This window comes from Marmota flaviventris, chromosome 2, assembly GCF_047511675.1.
Source record: "Marmota flaviventris isolate mMarFla1 chromosome 2, mMarFla1.hap1, whole genome shotgun sequence".
Lineage (NCBI taxonomy): Eukaryota > Metazoa > Chordata > Mammalia > Rodentia > Sciuridae > Marmota > Marmota flaviventris.
Genome location: NC_092499.1, coordinates 56,658,089 through 56,683,386, shown reverse-complemented (window position 1 = coordinate 56,683,386; position 25,298 = coordinate 56,658,089). Strand labels below are relative to the sequence as shown.

Below are 25,298 nucleotides of genomic sequence, written 5' to 3'. Positions count from 1 at the left end.
TATTACTATAAAGTAAATCCTAGAATATATATATTTAAGTGAAAAAACAAGGTGGAGAAAAATGAATGCTATCATCTATTTAAAGGGATTCATATATAATATTTCAAAAAATGGAAAAACAAATACATATATTTATAATATTATTATATATAAATAAATATATATATATATTTATAAAATAAAAAATATTTATGTTTGAGGTGGGGTTGTGGCTCAATGGTGGAATGCTTACCTGGCATGTGTAAGGCACTGGGTTTGATCCTTAGCACCACATAATAATTAAAATAAAGGTAGTATGTCCATCTACAACTAAAAAAATTTTTAAATATGTATATTTAATATACATACTTAAATATTACAGTTGTACAAGAGAGAAAACAGGGTGAAAGGCACACAAGCACAAGCAAGACTTCTTTGTATATGCTTTCTCAAAATAAAAAATGACTAGTAATAGAATTCTGCAATAAAATGCCCCGGGGTTCAACTCCCAAATACAAAAAAAAAAAAAGATCAAAGACTACCAGGGCCCTATCAAAGCACTTAGGAGATATGTGGAAGAAGGGTCTCAATGGCCAAATCTGGGACATCAAAACAACCTGTAATGGTTGAAAGTTCATGAGTCTATAATGTTAAAAAAATACATAAACTACTGAGAGATGCTGGTAAAGAAACTATTGTTCTAACACTGAAGGGGAAGTATCTAGTACTAAGCCTTCCTTTCCTTTACAAACTATACTACAAGGCCAAACAGAAGACTCAAATTACTAAAAGTAGCAACAAACGGGGATATTACTTCAAGTTTTATAGAACTAAAAAGGATTATAAAAGGATACAATGAAAATAACATATGCCAACTGGAGCTAGGGATGTGGCTCAAGTGGTAGCGTGCTCGCCCAGCATGCGTAAGGCACTGGGTTCGATTCTCAGCACCACGTAAAAATAAAGATATTGTGTCCACCTAAAACTAAAAAAATAAAATATTTTAAAAAAGAAAATAACATATGCCAACAAATTGGATGATTTATATGATAATGGACAAACTCCTAGAAACACATACATTGATGGAACTGATGCAAGAACAAACAGAGGGGGGAAAAAAGAATAAACAGAGCATCTGATTGGATCAATAGAAGGAGAGATTAAATTAGTAATTTAAAAAACTTCTCAACAAAGAAAAGTCTAGAAGCAGATGGCTTTGTTGATTAATTCTACCAAACATTTAAAGAAGAATTAATTAACACCAACCTTTTTAAACCTTTCCCAAAAAATAAGAGAAAGGACTTCTTAATTTATTCTATTAAGTCAACACCAAACAAAGATGTTATGTCCGCTGAAAACTAAAAAAAAAAATAAATAGAAAACAAAAATAAATAAATAAAAAATAAATAAAAGGGGGCTGAGGATGTGGCTCAAGCAGTAGCACACCCGCCTGGCATGCGTGCAGCCCGGGTTTGATCCTCAGCATCACATACAAACAAAGATGTTATGTCCGCTGAAAACTAAAAAAAATAAATAAATAGAAAACAAAAATAAATAAAAAAGTCAGCACGATCCTAATACGGAAGCCAGACAAAGATACTATATGAAACCACAGATCAGAATCTCTTCAGAATATTAATGCAAAATCCTCATCAAAATACTATCAAATCAAATTCAGAAGCTTTTTAAAAGATTTATACTCCATGACCAAGGAAGATTTATACTAGGAAGGCAAAGGTAGTTCAATATATGAAAATCAATACACCACATTAATAGAATGAAGGACACACCCACAATCATCTCAATTGATACATTACAAGTCTTTGGCAATATCTAACATCTTTTCATGATAAAAACACTCAAAACCAGGAATAGAAGGTAACTTCCACACATAGATATTATGGCCACTTATGATAAGCCCACACCAAACATCATGCAGCTTTTCTCTTATAGCTAACAAGACAAGGATGCCCACTCTTGACATTTCTATTAACATGGAACTGGAAGTTCTAGCCAAAGCAATCAAGCAAGGGGGGGAAAAAATCCAAATTGGAAAATAACATGTAAACTACCTCAAATCACATGACTTTAGGTAGTAACATCATCTTATGTATAGAAAACCCCAAAGAGTATCCCCCAGTGGCTTAAAGTTTGGTTTGGTTTGGTGCCTCTTCCACAGTAACTGCTGCTCACTTCCCGAAGGCCTGAACCAGGAAGGATTCTCAACTGATAAGTCTATGGAATCAAAAAGTGGTTGCAAATCCTCCTTGTGTTTACACCTCACAGAAATTCTAAATGCTAATGCAAATGCATTGCCTTTTGCAATTCATTAATTTCTTAGCTGAGTTCTTACTAGATTTAATGGTATTCCATAATTGTCCCAAACCTGCAAGTCTGTCTTTAGGTCTACCTGTCCTTCCTCATATATCAGCCTAAAATGGTTGTCTTACAGCTTTGTACTGGTTTCAAGAAAAATTATGATTTTGTAGTTCATATGGCTTTTTGTTGTCAGTGTAAGGGTGGGAGAGCAACACTCTTTCTGGCTTTTTATATCCTCAACTAAGATAGACATCTTAATCACTCAGAAATAATCTTTAAAATATGTTTAATATTTAATTTCAGAAACTATAAAAATAAATGTAATGAAGAATTGGCCTCTAGAGAACTGAAAGAAAATATTGGAAGTATTTAATTATCTTAGAGTAAGTATGGTTTTCTAAAAATGACTGTGAAGACATGAAGTATAAGGAAAAAAAATAGGAACTACATAAAAAAAGTGTTTTCATATGGCAAAAAAACACTAAAAACAAAAGGCAAATGCAGATAAGGAATACTGTTTGCAATATGTAAGAAAGCAAATGTTAATATTTAAATATCTGAAGGTTTTTGCCATTTTCTCAAATTTACCTTGAATTCCTTCCCCTCCTAATTTCAAGAAAGAAGCATCCTACTATATGCATCTCTATTAAATAATAGAAAAGAATTTAAAACAAGTTTCTGTCAAAGTCTACTTTAACTTTTTCATAGTCCTTAAGGTTTTACTAGCCTACATCTAATTTTCAGTTAGGATATAACAAAGTTGAAATGTTTTCTAAAATGACAGTGCTTCCTGGTTCCTAAAGTATTGTGAACACATTACCCAATCTGTTCCTATATTATTACTACAGATGAAGACATTGAAGCTCAAAGAAGCTAAGCATTTTCTTGTTCCCCAGTCTAGTCCAAGGATTTAATCTAGTCAATTTAATCTTAATTATGTCTCCAAGAAATAATTTTGTAAAAAAAAGCAGGGCACAACTGGAACTGGAAACAATTATGGTTTGGGAACAATTATGTGGACACTATGGGACATGTTGCTTCGAAGGCCTAGAGTGGACTAGAACATCCTGGTAAGAAGTACGGAGTACAATGTTATTTACCAGGGCAGTGGGGCAAGGATGTAGATCCTGATGTAGATCAAATAATACAAAATTTTAGCTAGCCAGGAAGACATGTTCAAGATACCTATTACACAAGATGGTGACTATAGTAAATAACAATATGTTGTATATCTGTTCTCACTACAACCATTATAAATAATTTTAAGTAGTTTAATATGGCCATTCCACAATGTATATATATTTCTAAACACATTATACACAATGAATATAAACTATTCATGCCAATTAAAAATTTAATTTTTTAAAAAGTCAACATTCAATCTCATTCCTAGGTGATACAGAAATAAATAAATACTTAGTTAAGGGATTCCTATTACTATGATCAACCCCTATTTAGCAAAATTACTGTAACTATAAATTCTAAAAAACTGAAAATGATTTTAGTATTTCTTTTAGTAAAGAAAGATGGGGAAAAGGTAAAACTGGACTATTTATCAACAATCTGTAAAGAAACATAAAGCGGAGAAACCAGGTACTGACTGTACACCCCTTTGCCTAATAAAAAGTTCTGTACCCACAGTCTTTTGGGGAAAAGTTAAACTTGTAACAAGTTCTGAACACATAATTTCTATTCATTTCACCTTATAGGAAGCCCTATTTTTCTACATGTTTTTTAATAAAATTATCCAGTTTTCTGGCAGAGTACTATTAAGAAAACTATTAATATACTTAAAAATTAAAACTTAAGCATTCTCTGAATTATTAATATAATTTAATATGATTTGCTAATTTGAAATTTTTTTCTTCAAAATATTGTTGCTAATTTTTCTTGACCTAATTATTTAAAACAAAACACAGAAAAAGAAAAAAAAAAAAAAAAACAGAAAAACAAAACTAAGATAAACCCAAGAAAAACATTTCTGGTAAACATATGAAGGTTTTTTTCCTTTAATTTGATCCATACCTTTAACTGAGTTGGAAATGATCTACATTCTTTCTGTGATGCAATAGTAGTGCATGGTGGTGAGGTAGATTTGATTTGATTTTGGCTCTGAGGTCTGAAGTCCAATGTTTCAGAAACTGTATCCTTTGAATTAAGTGATGTCCGTTGTTTCTGCTTTGGTGATTGATTTACTATAGTATTATGAAGAACTTGGAGCTGCAATGAAGATCCAGAAGGCTCTAAATTCAAATCCTGTTTATTCTTGTTAACAGTGCTTGTGTTACCCACAACACTAGATTCTCTTTTATCATTTACATTGTTTTCCTCTTCACTTGAATCATCTGGTAAAATAATTCTGGATAATTTCTTTTCTGAGCGTGCACAATTTTGTTTCATCTTCATTTGCTTTAGCATTACTGCACGTCTGGTTTTATATTTTTTAGTCCCATTTGCAAAACAATCATCAGTTATTAAGTTAAAATCGACACAAACTTCTTCTCCACTTGACTGGCTTTTACAAGACTCTTCTTCATCAACACAAAAACTGTCCTCTAAATAGGTTTCATCTTGCTCAGGAATCTACAAGAAAAACACAAATAAAAATAAAATTTATTTCATATAATCAGCATGTTTTTACATATTCTTTTAAACATGAATGTTCATTTCACATATTCCTTAACTCAGTAATTTATTCATCTAACACATACTCGTACATTCTTTATGAAGGAAAATAAGAACTTGGGGTATAAAGAACTGATTTACCCTCTAGAAATTTATAGTCTAGGGAGGGTGGCCAGAAAAGTAACCAATAATAAAAATGTAATGAGTGCTATACCATAAATGTGTGCATAGAGATAAATGTATATATACTTACATGGTAAGTATAGAGATATGAATAATCATATTATCATACCAAATATGACAATTTATGAATACAGAAATGTTATCCATAAGTCAAAGATGACCTATAGATTTTAGAATATATTTTATGAAAAAAATTAAAATTTTAAGAGAAACAGGATATGAAAATCAAATTTTTAAATAGCAGATGATACATTTCTACTCACTTCCCTTAAACATTCTCCTAATTAGAAAAAATTTTCATAGTATATTCTTTGGGTTTTTTTTTCTTTGTACCGAGGATTGAATTCAGGGGCACTCAACCACTGAGCCACATCCTCAGCCCTATTTTGTATTTTATTTAGAGACAGGGCCTCACTGAGTTGCTTAGCACCTTGCTAAGTTGCTGAGGCTGACTTCGAACTTAAGATCCTCCTGCATCAGCCTCCTGAGCCGCTAGGATTACAGTGTGCACCACCACAACCAGCTTGTTGTTTTTTTGTTTGTTTGTTTGTTTTGTTTTATTTTATTTAATGGTGCTGGAGACTGAACCCAGGGCCTTGTTCATGCGAGGCAAGCATTCTACCAACTGAGCTATATCCCTAGGCCCCTTCAAAGTATATTCTAATTGGATTAAATTAAAGAATAATTTGATCCAATTGGGCCGAAAAGGGACCTCAAGAACTAATTTAATCCACCTTCCTGTCTCTAGGCAGAAATCTTGAATAGCCTTAATAGCCCAGCTTTAGGAACAAAATTAAGGGATCATTAACAGGAATTTATTTCAACATCAGCATCAAGAAATTCTCCATTATTATTTCTATAGTTCATACCTGTGAGAAAATGTTTACATTACTATGTTTCTTATGGATCATTTTGTACTTATTGCTCATCAATGGACTATGCAAAGATTTCACATAAATAGCTCTCATTTCAGAATCTGTAAAGGGTAAGAATTTAAGATAAAATAGAATTATTTTAAATAAAAACTGGTATTTAACTTTGACTTCAAATTTAATGATTCAAACAATGTGAAAACATTTTATTCAAATGATAGTAATACATAACAAAATATGTTGAAAAACAGTTACTCAAAAATGCAAATTCAGGACTTTTGCTTCTGAAATCAGACATCTAGTTGGGTGAACATGATTTAGACAGTGCTTTTCTATTCAAAACAAATGGATACAAAGACTTTAGGACTGTATCTGATTTATCTTATCTTTAAATCAACATTCTACCACCAAGATTATGGTGTAAACCTACAAAAACCACATTGGTTAAGATTAATGAGCATGAAAGGCATAAAATCTTATTTTGCAAATCATATTAGTATTAAGGATAATCAGAACTTTATACTTCTTTCTCTTTAAACTTGGGAAACTTTGCTGTTGTAAACCATTAGCAAAGACTGCATGAGCAGAATAAAGGACAACATCTGTGAAAGACCAGAATACTGAAGAGCGTATCAGAGTATTTCTCACTTCTGTTATAGCCAGTTTTAATCGTTAACTCAAAATGTCTGATACACAAAATATGCTCAAGGCACTGCTTGAAGACATGTTTTCTGAAACCAAATCTCCCTTACTTGGCAAATTCAGTGAAGTTTAGCTTTTTTTCTCAGATGGTTTTATTAATCCACATTGCTAAATCCCTCTTTTTTTTTTTTTTTTTTTTTGGTGGTGCTGGAGATTGAACCCAGGGATTTGTGCATACTAGGCAAGCCCTCTACCAAATGAGCTATATTCTCCAGACCCAATCCCTCTTCTTCTAGTCACTAACCAAATGTCATCTTCTCAATAAGGCCTACTCCTCATCACTTTATTTAAAATGGCAACTTGTCCATTATTAACACCTTCAACCCCAGCCAGTCCAATTTCCTATATTTTTATTTTTATGTAAATATTTCATCTTATAATACACTGAGTAATTTAGTTGTTATGTATATTCTATCTCCTTCCATTCAAATATGTTTAATACAGAAAACTTTTTGTCCCCTTATTCACTGCCATCTTTCCCAAGTGCCTCATATTACCAAACATTAAATATTAGCTAAATGAACCTTTCACACACAGGCCATCGAGATCAATCCGGAGAGAATTATTCTAAATAGGCAGAAGCCTATAAACAAACAAGTCTAAAATAAAGCAAGTACTAACAGAATTTAAATTAAAATGACCAATACTACGCACATACCAAATTTAATTCCCTTTAATGTCTAGTTTCTTTGAAAATGAATTAAAATATTTAAATGATATTAGAAACATTTAAAAAAATTTTTTTTTGGTACTGGGAATTGCACTCAGGGGCACTCAACCACTAAGCCACATACCCAGCCCTATTTTGTATTTAATTTAGAGACAGAGTCTCACTGAGTTGCTTAGTGCCTCACTGTTGCTGAGGCTGGCTTTGAACTCTCCATCCTCCTCTCTTGGCCTCCCAAGCCTCTGGCATTACAGGTATGCACCACGCTACACCTGGCTGAAAGACCATTTTTTAAAAAGCATCATTATAACACTTACCATTTATAGCCTGTGAAAGTTGAGTTTCATCATTTAAGAAGCCTAGTAATGAGGAATCTTGTTCATTTTCTGACTCATCATTTTCATCTGATGAAACACATTCTGCATCTTCTTCGGAAAGTTCTGCTTCATCATCGAAAAACTTCCTAGCTATATGCTAAAATAAATTAGAAAACACCCTTGAGAAAATAGTTTCTTTTCACGGTTTAATTTCTGAAAATAGATTTTTAATTTGGAGGGGTTTGCTGGGGATCAAACCCAGGGCCCTGTACTAAATTTAAAGTAATGCAACACTGGAAGACAAAGTACCAACACAAAGGAGAAAAAAATATATCACATTTGGAGATTTTAATTCCAGGGAAAAAAAACAAGATTGGTAGCAAAATACTTTTTAAAAAATTGTGCGATTTTTCTGTGGGGCATGGTGGTGTGCGCCTGTAATCCCAGTGACTCAGAAAGCTGAGGCACCAGCAAGTGCAACTTAATTAGATATTGTCAAAATGTGAAACAATGAAAAATAAAAAGGACTGGGGGGTGTAGCTCAGTGGTCGAATTCCCCTGGTTTAATCCCTAGTACAAAAAAAAAAAAAAAAAAAGAAAGAAAGAAAAAGAAACTGTGGCATCTTTCTATAAAAAATGTATAAATAATTTACTTTCTTTAATATAGAAGCCAATGATCCTTACTAATAAAATATGTATATGTAAAATAAAGAAAAGATTACCTTTAGGTGACTCTGTGTCTTTTGGACTTTGGTGCCTCTTCTGGCATTCCTGTTACAGTCCTTGAAATCTTCTAATTGTGAATGTGGTCTGTGAAAACTCTCACCCTCATCACTAGATGATAATTCTGACTATAAAAATGCAACAAAATTTTGACATAAGCAAAAATATTTGAATTGTTTTATCTTGCATTTTTCAAGGACTGTTGCTTTCATTTTCATATTTTTAAGTAGTTGGCCCAATATTAGGAAAATAAAATTGATCTCACAACTCAGATTATTGTTATAAACACATAATACTGAAGAATTTTAAAACCAATAAGTTAAATAATACTACATGCTAATTACCAAATCAGGTTATGTAAATAATACTAGCATATATATTTATTCAATTTAGTATCACAAATTATTTAATAAACTCTTATTTTCAGTTTAATTTCCTTTAAACATCCTTGAGAGTTTCCCCAAAACTAATCAAATCTGTTAGAAAATACAGGAATCCTTTGAAACCAAGAAATCAATATAACAATAACAAAGTTTGACTCCAAGACCTACCACTACATCTCTTATAATATAAAGCCCATCAAAAGAATCAATAGTTTATCAAAATAATTTCAATTCACAGAAACAATTTTTAACTTAAAACAGATTGATCATTAGCATTCAGTACTTAGCTTTTTTTTTTTTTTTGGTACCAGGGATTGAACCCATGGGTGTTCACCCAGAGCCACATCCCCAGCCTTTTTCTGTATTTTATTTAGAAACTGGGTCTCACTGAGTTACTTAGGGCCTCACTAAATTGCTGAGGCTGGTTTTGAACTCGGGATCCTCCTACCTCAGCCTCCCATGCCACTGGAATTATAGGCACGTGCTACCATGCCTAACAGAATATATTCTTGATAATATCCCCAGCATTTTAACATAGTACTATGCTTAGAAAAGTCTACAATAAATACAGCTCTGAAAACTAAAAGGCAGAAATTCCTCTTCTTCTTCTTTTTTTTTTGGTATAGGGGATTGAACTCAGGGGCACTCAACCACTGAGCCACATCCCCAGCCCTATTTTGTATTTTATTTAGAGATAGGGTCTCACTGAGTTGCTTAGCACCCCGCTTTTGCTGAGGCTGGCTTTGAACTCATGATCCTCCTGTCTCAGCCTCCCAAGCCACTGGGATTACAGGCATGTACCACTGCACCCAACAAAGGTAGAAATTCTAATCACATCAATTTTCCTGTTACCCATATACTTATAGATAAAATATAACTATATTTACCTATACATACATTTAAGATTTATTCTAAAAGAATCTAAATTATTATACATTATCTATTTACTTACTCTAAGAAACCTGCGCTTTTTGGCAGCATGAATTGGAGAATCAACTTCACTATTTTTCTGATCCTAGGTAAAGTAAGCAAATGGATAAACAGACTGAGAAAGGTTATACAAAATCCTCAAGGGAAGAAAATATTCTTTAATGATTAGATTATTGTAATTACTGAATGACTCACTTCAGGTGATTCTAAAACATTTCCTTTTCGTTTTTTACTTCTTAGGAAAATCTCATCATCTTCACTTTCATTGCTTACTAGTAATGGTTCATCTGTAATTTATTTTAAAAAATCCAGTCAGAGATTTGAGTTTATCCAATCATAACTACCTACCTTACAAATGGTTACAATAATGAATATTTCTGACAATCTCAACATTTATTTACTTTTTAAAAAAGTTTTTCAAAAGTTTGGCTAAAAAAAATCAGCCTGGAAAGAGACAGAAAAATAAAACAGTGCCAATGGGGAAAATAGGGACAATAACTTTGATAATAAATCCTGAATGAGATTCAGCTTTATACATTGCATGAAATGAGAACAAGAGAAAGCAAGATGTAATTTTAGTCTAGAATTCATCTCCAAACCTATTATGGTCTTTCTGCTCCTTGCACTTATTATCCTCTTTCTTGAATGAATGAAATCATTAAAATACAGTCTACAAAATTATGTATTAAAAGATTATTTTTTATTTCTCTGTATACATATGTGTACATGAACATGTACGTTTAAGCATAAGATTTAAAAAATGCAGGCTGGGGTTGTGGCTCAGTAGTAGAGCACTTGTCTAGCATGTGTGAGGCACTGGGTTTGATTCTTAGCACCACATATAAGTAAATGAATAAAATAAAGGTCCCTCAACATCTTAATTAAAAAAAAAAAAAAAGGTAAGATATTCACCAAAACGTAACTAGCATTACATATTCAGGGTCAGAGGGAACGTGAAAATGAAAACCCTCAGGCTTGTGGCGTAGCTCAGTTGTAAAACGCATACTTTGCATGAACAATGTTCTGGGTTCACTGCCCAGCACCAAAAGAAAACAAAAACAAAGTCCTCATACGCAAAATCAACTACTTCACATTTTTAAGTACTTAATTAAAGTTCTGTTTCTACATTTTGATAAAATTTTGATTGAAAACACCCTTTGATTCTTCATGAAACCTTCTACAAGAGCCCTGTGGTAGTTTTAAGATATGTTTGCAAGTTCTTTTGCAGGCATATTATTTACAAGTATAAATCATAAGAGGAATTATGTTTACATCCTTGCTCTTTCTCTTGTATTACCTGCATGAGGAGAAGCCAGACGCTGTTTGTTTTGCTCTGATGCCCAGGCTAATCTCTAACTCCTAGGCTCAAGCAATCCTCTCACCTCCACTTCCTGAGTAGCTGGGACTACAGGCATATATCACCATCCCCAGCTACCACATGCTTTGTTTTAAGGACATATCTAGGACCCTATGGAGAAATCCACACATCAAACTGAGGTTTCCTACCAGTAGTAATGTAAATCAACTTAAAAGCAGATCCTCCAAACCTATTCAAGCTTTCAGATAACCAGAGCCCTGGTCAATGTCTAAATTACAACTTCTAAACTATCCTGAGCCAGAACCTTTCTAAACTACCCTAAACTTCTAATTCATAAAAACTTTGAGAAAATAAACAGTTCTCTTTTAAGTCATTATATTCTGAGAGTAGCTAATTAGGCAGCAATAGATAACAAATACAGATTTTGGTACTTCAAAAGGGAATTGACATAAGAAAAATCTAAAATGGGGAAGCAACTTTGGAATTAGATAGTGGGCAGAAACTGAGAGGATTTTTAAAAGTTTTCTTGAAGCCTTGAAGAGCCTCAGAGACATTGTTCATAAGAATATTAATGCCACTTGAGGAGTCCACAGGTAAGAACTTATTGGAAATAGGAGGAAAGGAAATCTTTTATAAACATTGCCAGAAAGTGTGGAAACACTGTAATTAACATGGAAAGTAGAATATGTACCTACTGACTGAGGTGATCTCACTAAACAGACTTCTAGACAAATGTTTACAATATCACTTATTGCTTCTTGCTGTTAAAGTAAAATACGAGAGAGAGAATAAACTAAAAAAAGAACTATTAAACATGAAAGGGGGGGTGCGGGGGTTGTACCTCAGTGGTAGAGTGCTTGCCTAGCATGTGTGAGGCACTGGGTTCCATTCTCAGCACCACATATAAATAAATGTAAAAAAAAAATAAAATAAATAAAGATCCATTGACAACTAAAAATTATATTTAAAACAAAACAAAACATGAAACGGGTGGAACATGCTGCTTCTGAAAACTCCAGGCATCCTCAGGTGGCAGACAATACTAAAATTAGTAAATTTTCTAATAAAACTGTTGGGAGCAGTGAATGAATTACAGGTTTCTCGGAAAGTCCCAACGCAGAAGCAATGCCCTTCTCAGAACTCTCAGTGGAAAGGCACTGATTGAGATTACTTAGTCACTGGTGACATCTGTTCAAAGGGGGTTCTGTAACACTCACAGAACTTAATGGTTCATGGATTTGTGTTCAAACAGAAACTGCCTGGAGGTAGAAGAGAGAAGGGTGTAAGCTGATAAGCCCCAATTAGGCTGTTTCCACTCACAACTTTGTTGTTGTTTATCCTGAAGAAGCTTTCTCAAAGTAAATCCTTTTGATGTTTAATCAATATGTAGAACCTCACGTGATCAGTCTCTTTCCCATCAGAAGTTTAGTTGGTCCACCAAGTCCCATTTTCTCTATATGTGTATGTGTGTGTGTGTCTTATTTCCAATACTCTCACTGGCCCAGTGAAATCAAAGGTGGTGCCTCAAGCTGATGCAATGGTAAATGCATGTAATACCAGCAACTCAGGAGGCTGACACAGGAGGATTACAAATTCAAGGTCAACCTGGGCAATTTAGCAAGGCAAGGGCTGGAGATGTAGCTCAATGGTAAAACCCCCTTGGGTTCAATACCCAGGAGGTAAAAATAAAATAAACTAAAATAAGGTGATGCCTCAGAATACTGTTCAGTCAGACAAAAGGTCCCTTAAATATTTTAAGGATGCGCCTCAAAGATTCTCTCAAATAACAGACTTTTTAAGAAGCTTAAGAAATTATCTTCTAGATATCTCAGCAAAAGTCTAAGGTATGGGGCTGAAGATATAACTCAATTGGTAGAATTCCTGCCTCGCATGCAAAAGGCCCTGGGTTCAATCACCAGCAACAGACACACACACACACACACACACACACAAAAAGTCTAAGGTAAAGAAGGACATTTTTCTTCCCCAAAAAGATTTATGGGCATAGATAATTGACAATATATAATGGAATAATGGAATGGACTCCAAGAAGATTTATAAGATGCTCATCAAGACTTAAAAGAAATAATATTGGAAGATAAATAGCCAGCTGCAATTGAAAGGGATAAATAGTACAAATTGAAAAGGCAACTCTGACTCCAAATTTATAACAAAAAGCAGCAGGCAGGAGTTACCTGTTTAAAGAAAAAAATCAAATATTCAGAGGATGGAGCCAAGAATCAGAGAATATTCCCATATTTTGAGCCCTAATCAAGGAACTTCCAGTTTTAGCCCTGCTGGACTTCAGTCGCTATGGACTAATAACTCCTGTGTACCTTCCATTGCTCCCTTACCCTTTTTTATTTTTATTTTTTTTGGTACTGGGGATTGAATTCATGGGTACTCAACCACTGAGCCACACCCCCAGCCCCACCTTGTATTTCATTTAGAAACAGGATCCAAGTTGCATAGCAACTTACTCTTATTGAGGCTGGGGATAAATTTGCGATCCTCCTGTCTCAGCCTCCAGAGCAGCTAAGATTACAGGTATGTGCCCCTGTGCCTAGCTTCCTTTTTGAACAGGTCATCTTGGAAGCAGATTCTCCATGCCTATTCAAGCCTTCAGATGACTGCAACCAGAAAAAATCCTGACTATTAACAATTTAATGAGAAATCCTATGCCAGAAAGTCACCTAGCTAAGCAACTCTTGAATTTCTGATCTATGAAAACTGAGATAAATGTTATTCTAACATTTACCCCACAGAATTTTGTGGTATTCTGTAACACAGCAATAGATAATACAAATCCACACAATAAGCTTTTCCTCACATTCTGTGCTAGGGAACATCTACCCAGACAGATAAACCTGAATGATTCCTTTTTGCAAAGAAGCACTAAAAAAGAAAAACAAACTAAAAAACTTCTATGAACGAACCACATATTTGTGACCAAAATATAGAAAATGATTTAATAAACTAATGATGAAATTACTGGGGGAAGGGCACTACATAATCTGTTTTTTTCCTTTTTTCATTACCTTGTAAGGAAGCCAGAGTTAAATGAAGGGCTAGGCTACAGTAAAGAACTAATTATAGAAGGATTCCTTTTTAACTGCCTTAGTATTGTTTAAATGAGCTATTTTTTAATATATATAATATGGTAAGTGATCTTAAATCCTTCAATAGATGAAATCAAAAGTATATATTAGGAAATAAAGTATATTAGGGAATAAAGACATAGTCCCTAATAAATAATATATATATATATATATATACACACACACACACACACACACACACGCAAGATTATATTGCTCATCATTGTAGTTAAGTACAATGCTAAAAAATTTTTTAGCATAAATCTAACACAGAAACAGTAAAATAACCTCACCCATTAACAAAGACTTAATACAGTCACATTAAAGCAAATATTGAAAGCTCAGAGGCAAGATACACTTAGTGAAAATACATATGTCAGGACACACCTCAAACTATGCAGAACAGTCATGTTTTGAAAATTAAACCTATTTCCAGAACTCACCTTAAAAATGCTTTCATCCTACATAGAATATTCATGAATGATGCCTTCAATACTAATGAGAATAACATAAGGAAAATATTTTACAGAGGAAACTCTCATTTTATCCTACAACTATTCTTTTTCTTTAGTTATAAGGAATAAAATTCATAAATGGCAAAATAATTTGTAAATAAATTACAGTTGTGATCTATAGAATTTAAAAAATACTTAAGTTTTTTATTTTAATACCATTTTAATACCAAATATTTAGCATTATATTCTCTAGTTTTTCTGTAGCTATTAACTCAGATCACAGAAATTTTCTGGATATTCTGTGGTCTACTCTCAATCCTCTAAATATGGTCTTATGTCTCAAATATTTTTGGATAAATCCTTTTACTTCAAACTATCCCACAAAATTCTTTACCTTCCTTCTTTTCCTTAGTTTCATCATCTTATTGCACATAAATTCTTTATTATTTTCAATATATCTAAATTTAAAAAATTCTGAGGAGATAAAATGACAATTAACATATATAGAAGACTTTCCAATATAACTCAAAAGTTTGTCATCTCCTGAACCTCCTAAACAGCCACTGTCTTATTATGGTAATTTCCACATTTTACTGACATCATCAAACGTATGCTATATAAATGTGTTTTACAACCAGAACTTTATATTTATTTGTATATTTTACAGTACCTAGCATAATACTTTTCCTATGGCATGCATATAAAAATCTTATATTAGTAAGCATCATCTTAAGAAAAATATAATTTGACAAATATACATGTATACACACATACACACATACCCTTTATACTAAAAAGTTACATGTGGAAAAATTACAGGCATATTTCTAGACTATTCTAGAGTCATGGGTTTTTATAAAGATGGAATCTTTTTTTATTTTTCAGTTGTAGATGGACACAGTACCTTTATTTATTTTTATGTGGTACTGAGGATTGAACTCAGTGCCTCACACGTGCTACACAAGTGCTCTACCACTGAGCCACAATTGCAGTCCCTAAATATAGAATCTTACCTTCAGCAGAATAATCACAGAATTGATGCAGAGAAATTTGATCACTGCTTTTAGCCTTTTCTGGAGAAAATTCTGAACCATCAAAAACTGAATCCAATGTTTCTTTGAAACGTTGTAGATTTACTTCTTCCTTATTAGAATCTGGTGTCTTAAGCATATCCTCTCTTATCTTAGAAAGTGAGCTCAATGTGTTTTTAGGAAGTGGTGTACTCATAACTTTTTCTCGTACTGGCAAAGAAAACTCAGAAAATCCAGGAGATACAAATTCTTTACCCTTTGCTGCAGTCAGTGGAAAATGTACAAAATTTGGACTGTGTATATCTTCACTTGATGGGATAGGTATGGCTCCACTAGTAAATTTTCCAACATGATCTCTTGGTTGATTTGAGACATAATGTGTATCCTTTGCCTCCTTAATACATACATTTCTTCCAGACATATCATCTTGAAGTCTACTGTTATTTGTGTCTGATGGCTGTTCTGATATTTCATCATCAGAATCTGAACTACAAAATCCTAAATCAAAGGTAATGGAAAATAAATCCCCAGAGCAATCAAAAGCATATTGATCACTCTTCCGTTTTTCCTCATGGATATCTTTCAAATCTTCATGAGATTTCCAGCTATTAGTACCACTAATAATTTGATCTTGGGATTGAGAATTATCACATAAATGTTCATCAGAAATTAAAAACTGCGAGATAGGAGCCATTTCACTTATAACAGTTTTTTTTGACACACATAAAGATTTGCAATCACTCTTCAAAGGAGAAAGGGTCACATCATTAAACTCTTCACTACCTTCTTCAAATAGTGATAAACTCTCATCCTGATTAGTTAACAACACTGGAAGGTCACTTTTAACAATATGACAGTTATTTCCGTCAACTAAGTTCTTCGCAGGATCTATGTATATTTGAACATGGTTGTTAGTCACTATATTTTCATTTTTAATATTTTTATGTACTTTATCATCAAAGCCATGGAAGCATGACTCATCAGAAATCTTATCATTAGATGCATCAGAGAGACAACTTTTTTCCGAAGAATGATTGATAAGTTTAAGTAAATCCAATCCTAATTTTTGTTGAGAATTCATAGCTGAACATGACATCAAAGAGGTGGACTTACAATTTAGTATGTGCTCTGCATAGGGTAGGGAAAGCAAATTCTCAAATGTAAAACCCTTAGCAGTTTCACATTCCAAGTCTGAGAATCCACTGAGAGGTGGAGGAGAATGAGATAAAAATCTCTCTACATTAGCAAGTACCTCTTTTGTCAATGAGTGACAATTATAAAATTTATCATCTGTTCTATCTATATAAAGCTCTTCTTCAAATGGAAGAAACAAATTAGATGAAAGAGATTTCTCATCACTAAAACTATTATAACCAGAATCTAAAAAATTTCGAGCAAAAGAACTAGATTTATTTGTAAACTGACCCTCTGTTACTAAGACACCTGGCTCATTAACACCATTTTCATTAATAGTACATGTGGCAGAAATTCCATCTGTCTTTTTACCATTTATTAAGTCTACCTGAAAAATAGTTTCAACAGTAGAATTTCTGTCAGTATCTAAAGAATTAATATCATCACAATTTTCTTTATTAGGCCAGTCTTTCTTCGTTTCTTTAGAAGTTTTTTTATTTGCAGAAACAATTTTAGTAGGTTTGATGTGAGTTTTTTTAAAAATTTCAGCATATTTCTCATCAGATTCTGTCATTAAAAGTGAACTGCCTTGATTTATATTCTTTATAAATGAAGATTTCTTGTGAGTAGTTAAGGTATCATCGGTAAGATTATTACAGTCATTCCTGGGAATGCTAAATGCCAAGCTAACATCTTTCATTTGTAAATAAGATTTCATTTCCAATTCATAGCTGCATTCATCCTGTAAATAAGGAACATAAGAAAGTCACAGGAAAACAAAACAAAATTATAATTCTAAGAAATGTTTCACTCTATATTAAATACATTGTAAACAATATTTCATTAAATGATTATCTTTTAAGTCTTAAAAATTACTCTTATAAATCAAAACAATAAATGACATGACTGAAATAATCAAATTATCTTTAATCATTTTATTCTTTTAGTCCTCACATTTAATAAACAAAGGACCCATGATAGCTAGTTATACAAATAACAAATTTTATTAATATATAAAAATAAAAATATTGACTTTTTCCACTTCTAACATTTAATTTAATAATGTTCTAACTTCCTAAAAGTTAAGAAATTAATATACATTAATGAAAATCACATACATATGTTAAATTTATTCTCTCAACAATAGTAAATTAAGGACAGTGTTTAGAAACTCTTAAAACAATGGTACATATATGTCTATTAAGCTATAGCTTTGAATATATTTCTATTTATAACAAAGTCCCAAACAAGAACTTGTAAAGTGAATTTAGGAAGGAGCTTTACTTCTCTCTCAGCCATTAAGCTAAAATTACAATTTTCACCATCCCTCTTCTTTTCCCAAAATGCTACTTACTCAGGATTCCTCCCCTACTCACAGATTTGAGCAGTTAACGCCCCACTTTTTTGAATAATAAATACAATAAATACTAAAATAAGCAGTCTGTTTCCCTGCCAATAGATATGCTCCACAGAGGCAGAATGTTTTATTTAGTTTATTCACTGATGTGGCCACAAGGCCTGGAACAGAATTTGGCATACGGCTGGAACTCCGTAAACACACGTTAATTTGATGACATTGTTTTTCTGGAATAAACAACTAATTACTTTATTTACAAATATTCTCAAACAATAACTATAATAAAAATAGCAGCCACAATTTATTGAGCGCCTATTATATGCCAATTACTATTTTAAGTATCTTACATGTATTGTCATTTAATCTTCACAATAACCCTATGAAGTATCCATTATCATTATTCCTATTACATAGATGAAACTGAGGCAGATAAAATGATAATACTTATTACTCAATAAATATAAATAATACTTTTTCTTATCATTATAACTTCAAATTAAGAAAAATAAAGGGTACTTTATTTTATCACAGCAACAAAAGGAAGTTATATAAAACACTACCTCTTCATGTCTCATTCCTTCTATCATTTGCATAATGCTTACAAAATGGTGGCATCGATCTGAATGGTCAACTTGATGTGTAGGAAAAGGATGATCCTGCCACACTCTCCATTCAGAGAGAGAGAGCTGATGAATCCCAAGAGTTGGTAGAGTCTTGATTAATGATTCAAATAATAATAAAAATGATAAAAACAGACACACAGTGAGATTTCAAACTAATTTAAAAAAACACACTTAATATGCAAAAAAGCCTAACAAATAATTTTAATTCATTTAGTCTTTGTCGACTAAAATCTCAAGGAAAATGATTTAATATAAATTTGCTCCTTTAAACATATTTTTAAATAATTGTTATATGAATTACAATTTGACCATATTCCTATTTATATAGTTTCATGTTAAGAGCAAATATTTAAGCAAATATTTTTGGCTTCAAAATTATTATTTTGCTCGGTCTATAGTATAATCTAACAAGGAAATATTCATAATCTTTTGGTGATACTGATCCCAACTTTTCATGCCTGCTTCCATTCCTTACTCTTCCTTTTAATGAATAAAATAAATTCTAACAGCTGTATCTTATAGGCTTTATACATCTTCTGAAAGAAATCATTTCTGAGGTTGTTTTTCCAGCTATAGTAATTACATATATGCAAACTTTGATCAGTTCTTTTGACTTTCATTAAGCTTATCAATGTGTTCATAATACATGAAAAAAACAAGTAACACCCAATTTAAAGTTTTAACTATACTTTAAAAACAAAAATCAAAAGTTTGTAAAAATAAAAATGCACATGACAACAAAACTTAGTTAAATATTAAAAAAAAATCCCAAAACACAAAAGGAAACAATAGCATAGCAAACTACATGTATTACAGAGTAAAATGACAAATATGTGCCCATTTTGAAACAATTATATGGTGGGGTAAAAAATGGAAGAAAAAGCAGAACTTATGCAAAAATATCAGTTACATTTACATATAATAAATAGGAAAATTAGTAATTTTTAAAAGACAGTCTAGTTTTTCTTTTTAAACTGATTACATTCTTACTTTTTAAAGTAAGTTGATAACTCCAATCACATCACTCATTACTCACAAATCTACTGCATAATCATTATAAGGAATATCTGAAACCATGATCAACTTACTGATGTGTTTTCTCCATCCTGTAAAGATACAAACTGTACTTCAGGTAGTGTTATTTCCTTAATTTCATCGCTGTCTCTTAATCTATAGACCCTGTTCCATAACTTAAATTCTTCCTCTGATAAAAACCAGTTATTTGAATTATTTTGCCTTATTCCTGTAAGTGAAAAAATTATTGAAAAACAGTTTTTAAAAATCTGCAAAGGCAAACACAAAATATATAAATATCAACTTAAACTGTTTTGTCTACTCACATTCTCTAAGTAATTCAATTTCTTTTTTTTTTTTTAATTTATTTTTCAGTTTTCGGCGGACACAACATCATTTGTTTGTATGTGGTGCTGAGAATCGAACCCGGGTTGCACACATGCCAGGCAAGCGCGCTACCGCTTGAGCCACATCCCCAGCCCTCAATTTCTTGAAACTATAATTTGTTATAGGAATGCAATCTGTTTATCACTTTCTGCTTCTACATATCTTCTAAACTTCTCTCATCTCTTTTAAAGTACTCCTCTGTCTAGGAACTAACCTTTAGCAATGACTTCATTATTTTCCTTTAGAGATTACAGAAGCCAAGAACAATTAATTTTCTATGCAGCGATTCCTTATTTATTTTAGTCCTAGGGATTGTCCCAGGGGCACTCTACCCTGAGCTATATGCCTAGCCCTTTTATTTTTTATTTTGAAACAGGGTTTTATTAAGTTGCCCAAGCCAGCCTCAAACTTGTGATCCTCCTGCCTCAGCCTCCCAAATCACAGGGAACCAGGAATGCACCCAGCTCAACTCTTGTTTTTATGCTCAAAACCTACTGCATCTTGGTAAGTTGCTGAGACTGACCTGGAACTGCCTCAGTTTCCTGAGTTTCTGGGATTACAGGCCTTGCTACCTGCCCAACCTATTATGCAGCTTTTTAAAAGCTTTTTAATTTATTTTTTGTAATGTCAGTTTTTCATTTTTGTTGTTGTTTTCTGGTATGGGGATTGAATACTTTACTGCTAAACCACATCCCATGCCCTTTTATTTCTTGTTTTGAGACAGGGTCTCCCTAAATTGTTGAGGGTGATCTAACTTGCAATTCTCCTGCCACAGCCTCCAAGTTGCTGAAATTACAAGTGTGCACCACGCAGAACTTATCATCTCATTTTTTTTCTTTTTATTGGTTCTTTTTAGTTATACATATCATTAGAATTCATTTTGACATAATTATAAAAGCATGAAATTTGCTAATTCAGTACCCAGTACTTCCCCTTTCCCTCCCTCCCTTCTCCTCTCCATACTCCCTTCCTTCTACCCTCCTGATCTTTCTATTATAGGTTTTTTTTTGTTTTTTTTTTAATTTTAGTTAGTGTTATTATGTCATTTTTGGAAGTACCAGGCCTATTCCCCCTGCACTTTACTTCTCTTTTCCCACTGCCTATTTAAAAGTTTAAGCCTACAACCTTTTTAGTTTTAGCTTTTATCCCCACCTCAAATTTCAAACTTTCCAAAACTGCTACAATACAATCACACTAGTTTTCACTTGTAAGTTTTCATACTATATTTCTTCCAGACTTTAGATAACAAAAAAAGTCCAAAAGAAGCTATGCATGAGAATGCATCTGTAGATTCAAACAACCTCAGACTGGAAATATTCGAGGTGAGGGGGATTATACCTGTACAAACATGCAGACTTTATTTTCTTGCTATTATTCTCTAAACAACACAGTATGACAACTATTACCATAACATTTATATTGTATTAAGTACTATAAGCAAAGTAGAAATGATTTAAGGTATACGAAAGGGGTCTGAGGTTGTGGCTCAGTGGTAGAGTGCTTGCCTAGCACATGTGAAACACTAGGTTCTATCCTCAGCACCACATAAAAATAAATAAAGAAATAAATAAAATAGAGGTGTTGTGTCCATCTACAACTAAAAATGGTGTTTTTTTTTTTTTTTTAAGTATATGAAAGGATGTCCCTAAGATATATACATATGTTATATGTCATTGTATTTAAGGAACTTGAACATACCTGGTGGGGTCCTGAGACCAATCCCCAACAAACACAAAGAGATGATTATACATTTTTGTTATCTATCTTATCATGCAATAGTTGTCCAAAATTTATTCTTCCTAAATGCAACTTTTTACCCACTGACCAACCTCTTCCCATCCACATCCCTCCTCAAGCGTCTGGTAACCACTATTATACCTTCTACATCTGAGACACATAAAACTTTTTTAGTTTCCATGTATGATTGAGATCACGAAACATCTACTCTCTGTGAAAAGCTATACTTTTTATCTAGAAGACAAAATCAAGTCATCTGGAAAAACATACAGAGACAGATTTTTCAACATAAGGTATAATATTCTACAATTACATACACTTGTTCAACAATGAAAAGAATCCTCATTAGAATACGATATAATCCATGATTATTTAAATACATCAAACTAGATTCTGCTGTAATGTATAAAATAATTTTTTTTAAAAAAAGAACTCTCATAAAGGAATAAAAATCTATTTTTCTTTTTTTCTTAAAGAGATAGGATCTATATTACAAAGGCTAGCCTCAAATTCCTGGGCTCAAGGAATCTTCCTAACCCAGACTCCTGAATAGTGGGACTACAGGCACAGGCTACCATGCACAGGGAAGAAGTAAAATTTCTATGAACAGAAATATTCAAGTTAAGGCAGGGTATGCATTTTAAAAAGATGTTGTAATAAACATTCCTACCTTGATAATAATGATGATCCCTAAGATTCCTTCCAAATCTTAAATTACTATTATGTATTTATGATTCTTTAAAAGCCCCTTTAACATTAAGTAAAATCCAAGAAATAAACTTTTTTATTTCTAATTTTCATAGTGCAAATATTTCAAGATATTTTTGGGGGATACTGGGGATATGGCTCGGTAGTAGAGCACTTGCCTAGCATGTGGAAGGTCCTAACTTCAATCCCTAGGGTGGGAGCGGGTAATTTTCTTGGTATCAGCAAAGTCTCTACAGCTTCTAAGCTAGTGATTCTCATTACTGTGTTCTTGGCAAAAATATTTTTTTCAAAACATTATTTGTTTTTTACTCTCTCAATATTACCAGTAACTGTCTAAATTTAACCATTATCTGTTCTAAGGGTAAATATTTATGTTTCTTCCATCTGAATAAAGGAAAGGTGTTCCCTCCCCCTTTCTTAGAACATTTCCAGAGGCACTTAATGTTTCCAAGTCCTTCTTTAACCCTTTGACATATATGGAAATCTTTAAAGGATAAAGGAGATGCTACACAGCTTTTCAAATAAAAAATGTTCATCTTAAGAATTGAGGTGCTATCTCTTTAAAATGCAAACATCAAGGAACCCGACAGTGTCCCTACCTTTTAATCACCATAAGAGTTTAGCTTAGGCACCTTTCTGGAAGTTGTCTACCTCTCATTGTCATAGAAGTAAGAGAAGTTTTATTATTCCTCTGAATAAAGGCAATTACTAACACAAACAGTTATCTCAATTACCAGGTAAATTTAGGATAAACTAGGAAAGAATGTATAGTATATGAGGACAAGTTACTGTTAATCTTAAGATCATATGTAAAGGATTATAATCACTCAGTGATATACACAGGGAGAATTTCTGTCTTTGTATTATCTTAGTAGATGCCCATAATGCACACTGTAATCTAACTTAATGCTTATTCAATATAAAAAATAATTTTCTTTTCAATACTTTGTGGAGAGGATTCTCTGGGTCGGTGATATTATTTTCAATTTTCCCCAGCGCTGCGTTTCTATCACTCTGTAAGGACAATATGTCTTTCCCCTCACCACATGAACAGTTTCTTATTCTTCCAAAGAAAACACCCAAAACATCTTAGAAGATATACTGAGATTTTCAAAGAAATATTATATCAAGATATGACCTATCTTATCAAGATAAAAATAAGGGGGTGAATGAAGCATGTGTCAAATGGGAAACTTCATTTACCATTTCTACAGGAAAACAGAGGTGAGTTCCGCTGTACATTCCGAGAGGGCTTCTTTGGTTTATACACCCCATGTGTGATGAACATTTTATGTAATTCTGGATTGATTCCATCAGGAACCATTCGTGGACTTCCTTGGTAAAAATGAAGGACATGTCTATTACCTGAAATAGCTTTATAAATATTTCTTTTGTTGGACTGACTCTGGTTGTAAGTCTGAAAAAAGAAAAAATATAAAATATCAAATCACATTATTTCTATTATAACCACTCAGCCAAAATAAGCAATTGTTCTATTAGTTGGGGCTTATTATAAACATTAAACTAAATCCTGATTCACTTAAATGTGTAAAGAATAAAATTTCTATTGCCCCAAATTTTAAAACATAGCAGAATAATCATTGATGAGGTGTTAATTTCCAGAATATACAAAGAACTCAAAAAGCTTAACACCATAAAAACAAATAACCCAACCAATAAATGGGGAAAGGAACTAAACAGACACTTCACAGAAGAAGAAATACAATCGATCAACAAATATATGGAAAAATGTTCAATATCTCTAGCAATTAGAGAAACTCAAATTAAAACTACACTGAGATTTCACCTCACTCCAGTCAGAATGGCAATTATCAACAATACAAGTAACGTTTGGGCCCAGTGGCATAAGCCTGTAATACCAGCATCTCGGAGGCTGAGGTAGGAAGATGGTAAGTTCAAAGCCAGTCTCAGCAACTTAGTAGGACCCTGTCTCAAAACATAAAAACGGCTGGGAACTAGCTCAGTGGTTAAGTGCCTCTGGGTTCAATCATGGTACCACACTCCACTCCACACCCACCTCCCCTACAAAAAAAAAAAAAAAAGAATACAAGTAACAATAAATGTTGGTGAGAATGTAGAAAAAAAGATATATTCATACATTGTAGATGGGAATGCAAATTGGTACAACCACAATGGAAAGTATGGAGATTAATTAAAAAACTAGGAATGGAACTACCATATGACCCAGTTATACCACTCCTCAGTATATACTCAAAGGAGTTAAAATCAGCATACTACAGTAACGCAGCCACATCAATGTTTATAGCAGCTCAATTCACAACAGCTAAGCCCACTCAGGTGCCTTAAACAGATGAATGTTATATAATTTATATATATAAAACATTACTCAGCCATAAAGAATAATGACGACCTTGGGGCTTGGGATGTGGCATGCGTGAGGCATTGGGTTCGATCCTCAGCACCACATAAAAAAAATAAAATAAAGATATTGTTAAAAAAAAAAAAGGAAGAATGACCTAATGATATTTGATGGTAAACTGAAAGATCTGGAGACTACCATTCTAAATGAAATAAGCCAATCTCCCAAAACCAAAGGTCAAAAGGTCCCTCTGATATGCAAATGCTAACACACAACAAGGGGGAGGGAGTGAATAGAAATCATTGTATTATACAAAAGGGAATGAAGGGAAGGGAACACCAAAAAAAAGTTTGTTAACACTTTAGCCCTTTTTATGTTTTATTTTGAGATAGGGT

The 25,298-nt window shown here is 32.8% G+C and overlaps 1 protein-coding gene across 1 annotated transcript in view; it reads right to left on the bottom strand.

Moving 5' to 3' along the window:
• The window catches only part of Fancm (FA complementation group M), a 57,577-nt gene that overhangs the window by 8,165 nt on the left and 24,114 nt on the right, over window positions 1-25,298 (bottom strand). The window contains exons 11-20 of the mRNA XM_027929860.2: window positions 23,766-23,979; window positions 19,805-19,959; window positions 18,654-18,806; window positions 15,585-17,478; window positions 9,896-9,987; window positions 9,723-9,785; window positions 8,387-8,515; window positions 7,665-7,821; window positions 5,976-6,082; window positions 4,324-4,881 (exon numbers count right to left, since the gene is read on the bottom strand). Of these exons, the coding sequence (XP_027785661.2) occupies window positions 4,324-4,881; window positions 5,976-6,082; window positions 7,665-7,821; window positions 8,387-8,515; window positions 9,723-9,785; window positions 9,896-9,987; window positions 15,585-17,478; window positions 18,654-18,806; window positions 19,805-19,959; window positions 23,766-23,979 (3,522 nt within the window). The remainder of the gene's footprint in view (window positions 1-4,323; window positions 4,882-5,975; window positions 6,083-7,664; window positions 7,822-8,386; window positions 8,516-9,722; window positions 9,786-9,895; window positions 9,988-15,584; window positions 17,479-18,653; window positions 18,807-19,804; window positions 19,960-23,765; window positions 23,980-25,298) is intronic.